General features: G+C 43.8%; 1 protein-coding gene across 3 annotated transcripts in view; it reads left to right on the top strand.

Annotated features, from left to right (window-relative positions):
* LOC109839471 (U-box domain-containing protein 35-like) overlaps nucleotides 1-1175 on the top strand; it is a 31333-nt gene extending 30158 nt beyond the window's left edge. For all 3 annotated transcript variants that reach the window (XM_020407908.1, XM_020407906.1, XM_020407907.1), the window contains exon 10: nucleotides 775-1175. In XM_020407908.1, coding sequence (XP_020263497.1) covers nucleotides 775-957 — 183 coding nt within the window. In that variant the 3' untranslated portion in view covers nucleotides 958-1175. The remainder of the gene's footprint in view (nucleotides 1-774) is intronic.

Genomic DNA, 7539 nt, shown 5'->3' with positions numbered 1-7539 from the left:
CGTCCCCCCTCCGAAGTTTTATCCTCCCTGCCTCATTTATTCTTAAAACCCCCTCCTCAAAAAGAGTTTCTACCTATAAACTGAAAGTTTTACCACTATTTACTTTTAGACCCACTCACTTTCTAAATCACCTTAGATCCAACACACTTGAAAGAATTTTTTAAACCTTCTTTGTATGTTAGCAATTTGATATGGATGTAAGTTGTTATATTTTGTTTTAACTTGCTATATTTTTGTTGGGTGGTTAGATGTATAGTCCAAATATTTAGTTATTGTTTGGCTTTTTTCACACGGATATCGCAGCATCGCATGGGTCAATTTTACTCTGTTTACAACTAAACCAAACATTGGATTTGAAAATACATTTCCCACAATGAATATGCAAGTATGTAAACTACGGATTGAGGTTAATTTCTTACTGCAACAAGCAATTTCTGCTTGCAACATTTGCTGAATTTATAATCGCGACAGACCAAACAATCTCTTAACATCCGAAATTGTAATAAAGATTTGAGGGTATAATTTTTAATGTGCCCTTGTAGATTGAAAACTCTTCTCATTAGCCGAACACGGGCCTGTTTTCGCAGTGGCCTTATTTTTTTTATAACTTTGATTTAAAAATGTGCATACAATAAGATTAGAACCTCGGTTGCAATGGGACGGCAATGGTACGAGTCTTTTTCATTTTACAAAACGTAGAAGGTGTTATGTGAGTTAAGAGCTCATAATTTTATACTCTTTAACGGATCTAAAGTATTGATTTTATTCACGCAGGAGGTGATGGAAGATCCTTGTGTTGCATCAGATGGGTACACATATGAGCGTCGAGCCATCGAGAGATGGTGCAGAATGAATGATAAGTCTCCATTGACAAATATGAAGTTGCCGAACACAAATCTCATAACTAATCAGTCACTTCTTTCAGCAATCAAAGATTGGAAGGCCAGAACTCAATGATGCGCCGATGAAAAATTTTGTTGTTCTTTGTACAGATACTTTCTTTGATCTTTGATTCTCTGAGGGGTTCTGTTTGGCATTGAGGACAAGTTTTGCACAAAAGTTAGGTGTAAAAAAAAGAAGGTATAGGTAACATCGTCAGGCTACAATGAGTTCAGTGGTTCACTCTCGAATATGTTTCTTGTATTTTTGTCTTATTATTTATTATATTTTCTCTGGCCATCGCTCTTTTCTTGATGCTGGGATTGATTCGCTCCCCCCCCCCCCCCCCCGTCTGTTAGGGCAATTTCTGTGTGTGCCTAATTTATCATTAACCTTTTTTCGGTCTGCATATTGTGAGGTTACATTGTGTAGTTATTAGTTTTGTCGTGTTAGATTAAGTCTATTGGGTATTGGGTTAATGGGTTGTGACCCGTTAACCATACGCCTATTTGTATGACTATATATATATCTCTCTAGTATCTGAATAAATTAATTAAGTTAGGGTTTTGCTCTCTCAATTATCTCTTTCTACATGGTATCAGATCAAAATTGGAGGTCCAGCTTTCTCCAAGCAAGGGGGGTTTATTGGTTGAGGATTGTTGATTTGGACTCGGACTTTTTATTGGATTTTAATTTAGGGTTTGTTTTGTCCTTTTTTCCATGGTCTTGAATAGGTGATTCGAGGCCACATATGACCCGATTTGGTCATCTACTACTGCCTATTTTTTGATCTGCTCTTAGTCTATGTTTAAAGAACAGATCTCTACTACTGCCCTGGCTATTTGACTACTACCTGCCTACCACTATTGTGCAACAATGCTGGGAACAGATCTCTCCTCCTCTTCTACATCTCCCTCTGCTGCTGCTGGTCAGACTTCTGCGCCCAAGGTAGTCCTCCTCTTCTACATCTCCCTCTGCTGCTGCTGGTCAGACTTCTGCGCCCAAGGTAGTCTTGGGGACTATAATAAAATTGAATGGTAAGCTGGTCAGACTTCTGCGCCCAAGGTAGTCTTGGGGACTATAATAAAATTGAATGGTAAAAACTATCTGTTCTGGGCTCAGGCTTTCCGCATCTTCATTGACGCTCAGAGTGGTAAAGTGGAGTTGTGTGAGCACTGTGTACTTGGTAAAAAGACGAAGGTGAAATTCGGGACAGTCATTCATCAGACGAGAGGCATTATGGACTATGTGCACACAGAATTTTAGGGTCCCACCAAGACTACATCACTTGGTGGTCGACATTGGTTGGTCACGTTCGTTGATGACTATTCTAGGCGATGTTGGGTGTACATTATGGCAAAGAAGAGTGAACTCCTAGATATATTCGTGGAGTGGAAGAAGAGGTTGGAACTGCAGATTGGGAGAAAGATAAAGACGTTACGATCCGACAACGGCGACGAGTACACATCACACCCATTTCTGCAGCTATGTCAAGACGAGGGCATAGAGAGACACTTCACGGTTAGTCATACACAACAGCAGAATGGGGTGGCAGAGAGGCTAAATCAGTCTTTGCTGGAGAAGGTTCGATGTTTATTATCGCAGAGTGGTTTGGAGAAGATCTTTTGGGCTGAGGCACTTACATATGCGAGCCACCTCATTAATAGGTTATCTTCATCTGCGATTGAGGGGAAGACCCCTATGGAGATGTGGTCGGGAGAACCAGCACACGATTATGACCAGCTCAAGGTATTCGGCTGCCCTGCATTTTATCATGTGAGAACAGATAAATTAGAACCTCGAGCTAGGAAGACCATATTTGTAGGACATTTTATCATGTGAGAACAGATAAATTAGAACCTCGAGCTAGGAAGACCATATTTGTAGGATTCAAGCGTGGTGTCAAGGGTAAATTAGAACCTCGAGCTAGGAAGACCATATTTGTAGGATTCAAGCGTGGTGTCAAGGGATACAAGCTATGGGATCCAGTTGATAGGAAGATTAAACTGAGTAGAGACATCATGTTCGATGAGGCTTCTATCTTAAAGCTTCCCAGCTCTCATCAGGTAGAGAGCGACACGACAGAGGAGATACCGCAGGTGGTGGAGATCGATGCAACTCCACATTGTTCAGATGGTATAGTATCCATTAGAGTGCCGACTGAGGTGACGCCAGGCGAGCACGACGGTGACACAGAGGATACGGGTACTGATGTGCAGGATCAGGGACCGACGGTCCATGTTCGGGATTTTATTACGGTTCGGAGACAGAGGAGAGACATACGGATGCCAGCACGGTATACCGACACAGTTGCGTATGCACTTCCAATGGAGAGTATCGATGAGATGGTGCCTACTACATTTAGAGAGGCCGAGCAGAGTTCGGAGGCTGATGGAGTCTCTTCATAAGAATGATACATGGGAGCTTGTTGAGCTTCCAAAGGGGCGAAAGTCAATTGGTTGCAAGTGGGTATACACGAAGAAGGAGGACATTGAGGGCACTCCATTGAGGTTCAAGACTAGGTTGATTGTGAAGGGCTATGCACAGGAGGAAGGAATAGATTATAATGAGGTTTTCTCTCCAGTGGTAAAACATTCTTCGATTCGGATTTTGCTAGCTTTGGTGGCACAGTATGATTTGGAGTTAGATCAGTTGGACGTAACGACGGTATTTCTTCATGGCGATCTTGAATAAGAAATATATATGACTCAGCCATTGTGATTCCGAGCTACAGGGAAAGAAAAATTGGTTTGCAGATTGAAGAAATCGCTATACGGTTTGAAGCAGTCTCCTTGACAGTGGTATAGACGATTCGATGGTTTTATGATTGGTCATTCATATACTCGGAGCCAGTTTGATCCTTGCGTATATTTTCGTAAGTTCAAAGGAGGTGCGTACATCTATTTGTTACTTTATGTCGATGATATGTTGGTTGTCTTTATTTCCAGATCTGCTATAGATGAGTTGAAAGCACAACTTTCAAAGGAGTTTGAGATGAAGGATTTGGGTATGGCGAAGCGTATTTTAGGGATGGAGATCGACAGAGAAAAGAAGAAGGGAAAAATTTATTTGACACAGGTGGCTTATTTGAAGAAGGTTCTACAGCGATTTCATGTTAGCATGGATACGAAGTCAGTTAGTGTACCATTAGGAGCCCATTTGAAGCTTTCAGCTGATCTTTTATCGAAGTCAGTTGAAGATCGAGAGTTGATATCGAAGACTCCATATGCGAGCACGGCTAGGAGCTTGATGTATGCGATGGTATTGTTCGCGGTGAAAATCGTTGTTTTCTTCATCATTGATTCCATTGCAAATTCTTGTAATAGTTTATCGATTACAAAGATCCGGTCTTTTTTTAGATCCGGTTACAACGAAAATCAAATAACACAAGAAATAAAGAAAATTACAACTTTCTCCTTATTTGTCGAACGAATCGCAAGATCCTGTTTTGCGGTCTCTTGCTTTGTGTGGGTTCTTTGCCTGCGCCGGGGTTTATCCATGGACCACCGCGAGATCTAGATCCGATCAGATCTAAGCAGTACGACGGGTATTATTCCACAAAGGAAATAATAGCCGGGGAGGATTGATTCACCAAGGAAACAATCGTTCAAGTCTCGGGATCTAAGACCAAGCTTAGATCCGGAGTACGTCTGCGTAGATCTGAGATCCGTCCTCTCGAACACCTGCCTTTTTTGGCGTTGACGATCGCTGAGCACCTGATCTGGAAGAGTGAGTCCCCGAAGTCCCAAAGCTCCAATCTTTTTTAAGTTTCGAGTCTTGAATCCGGCAGAGCTTCGCCTCCAAAATTTCCAACCCCTGAACAAATGAACCAAGTGGCCTATTTATAGGCACCCTTTACTGTGCCCGCGCACGGAACAGTGTCGGCCACCTCTGGGTGGCCGGCACTGGGCCGAGCCACCTCAGGGTGGCTCGGCCCGAGCCACCTTGAGGTGGCTCGGCTTGGGCCGAGCCACCTGAAGTTGGCTCGGCTTCGGCCGAGCCCCTCTAGGTGGTGGTTTTGGTGTTTTCCGCCTTTGGTTCTGTCCGTGATTCGGTTGATCCAGACTCTGATTTGATTCCTGATTTGGCAGTAAGTCGGATTCCTGATTTGGCAGTAAATCCACTTCTGAGTTCGAGTCCGAAACCGATCTTGATTCGATCGTGATTCGTTCGAGTCCGCTCTCGGTTGGATGACTCGTTGACTCTTCGAACACTTGGCTTGATCCCGCACGCGAATGGACGTATTCCGTTGCTTGCGTGCGATTAGTCAATCTCGTTGCCTCGTTGGTTTGTCGGTTTGCGCCGAGCTGAGCTAAGGGACTTATAAGCAATTTTATACGCCTACAGATACCCCCTCCAAAGTATTTCAGTCTCGTTCTTTTATAGAAGAGTCTGGAATACTTTGGATATGATTGTCCCATCCTTCGATTGATACGACGGGATATTTGGAGTGGCTTCCATCCTTGATTCCTTCAGTCCTCCAGGCTGTTCGGTGCTTTGTCGAATGTCTGTAAGGGTCCCGGTGCTGCATTTATTGTCTGACCGTCTGTTGGAATTTTGAATTTGAAGTCGATTCTTGCTTTTCTAACTTTTTAGCTCGAGTTGGTTGTTTCAACATAGAATTGACCATCGGTCGTCGGTGTTGGATCATCATTTACAACGTGTTGTTCGGCGTTGTGTTGTTGAGTTATCCTTAAGAATATTTATGAAGAATATTCTCCAGGAACTTCTCAACCAAAAATAGGGAATAGTTTATACTCATATACCTTATTGGAGTATTTAAGAAGCAGTTTATACTCGTATACTTTTCGGAGTATTGATTCTTTCATTGCAACGCATTGATTGGCGTTGACCTAGGGTTACGCTTTGACCGGCGTTGACCTTAGGGTTTTAAACGTCGTACGCTGACTTTTTGATTGCCACGTGTTGAATAGCGTTGACCTAGGGTTACGCGTTGACCGGCGTTGACCCTAGGGTTTCGAATGTCGTACGTTGACTTTTGATCGCAACGCGTTGCCTGGCGTTGACCTAAGGTTACGCGTTGACCGGCGTTGACCCTAGGGTTTCGAATGTCGTACATTGACTTTTTGATCGCAACGCGTTGACTGGCGTTGACCTAGGGTTACGCGTTTGACCGACGTTGACCCTAGGGTTTCGAATGTCGTAGGATGCTCAAGTCATGAGACCAACTAATGAAGCTGATGCGTCAGTGACTCTCGCATTTATAGGATTTTTGACAAACCCCCAGCCCTCAACGGGTTTGATGAGCCTTTACCGACTACCGTTTGAATCGGGCTAGCATGTGAATTATCTAAATCCGTTCCGCATGTGACGTTGTGCTAAGAGAGTTAACACTCTTAGTGCTACGATATTGAATACGTAGACTTCGTCTTTCTCACGGGAATAGACTACCCGGCGACGCGTGTTAGGCGTTAACTTTAGGATTTTTGGCTAACCCCCAGCCTTCAACGGATTTGATTAGCCTTTACCGACTACCGTTTGAGTCGGGCTAGCATGCGGATTGTCTAAATCCGTTCCGCATGTGACGTTGTGCTAAAGGAATGAACTCCCTTAGACTTGATACTACGACTTCGAATACGTAGACTTCGCCATTGTTACGGGAATAGGCTACCCGGCAACGTGTATTAGATACTGACTGATCCCTACTTAGGCTTTGGGATAAAATACCCCAGACTGGTATTCTGGTGTCTTTTTCAATCGGTAAAAGACTAAACCGGCGACGCGTGTTAGGCGTCGGCATATCCTTTCTTAGGATTCAGGATGAAATTCCCCACGCGTGTAAGGCATGGATTCTGGTGTTATTAATAACAACCTGTCACAATGTTGAATATGTGAACGGGTGTTCTTTTTAAACGGTTAAGAACTAACCGGCAGCGCGTGTCAGGCGCAGACTTATCCCTGCTTAGGATTCGGGATAAACTTCCTAGACTGGAATTCTAGTGTATTTTTCAATCGGTGAAAGACTAAACCGGCAACACGTGTTAGGCGTTGACTTATCCCTACTTAGGATTCAGAATAAAATTCCCTGTACCTGTGAGGCACAGATTTTGGGATTTGAAAAAGGTGGTGTCTTCTCTTGGGGCAAAGACGAACCCGAAATGGGAGAGGAAGAATTTTATATTCTATCTCCCGACAATGAAGAAGAAGAATTTTATATTCTATCTTCAACTGGAAAGGAGACTCGAGGTGGGATCTCCACCCCCAGAATCCGGAAAGGTGAAACTGAGAGTGGGATCTCCACTCCGAGAATCGAAAAGATTCGGATAACCCTAACTGTCGGAAGGTTTGATTACCGAACTAAAGATGAATTTCTCGTTTATCGAGAATGAATCGTGGTTTTGGTCCTAACTGTAGGAAGGTTTGACCAAGCAGGAGTTTGAGATGACCCTAGTTCGACGATTCAAAACCCTAGGGTCAACGCCGGTCAACGCGTAACCCTAGGTCAACGCCGGTCAACGCGTTGCGACAAAAAGCCAACACACGGGGATCCGAAACCCTAAGCCAGCACAATGTGGCGGAGGTAATTCAAAGTCAACTCAATGACACGATCCAAACTCAATTCATCAGCTACACACTCGAGACTCCGACGACGGCCAAGCGATAAACGCAGCGCTGGAAGAACTTCGGATATTCGTCAAA

This window comes from Asparagus officinalis, chromosome 4 (genome assembly GCF_001876935.1).
Source record: "Asparagus officinalis chromosome 4, Aspof.V1, whole genome shotgun sequence".
Taxonomy (NCBI): Eukaryota; Viridiplantae; Streptophyta; class Magnoliopsida; order Asparagales; family Asparagaceae; genus Asparagus; species Asparagus officinalis.
This window is presented reverse-complemented; position numbering and strand designations above follow the sequence as displayed.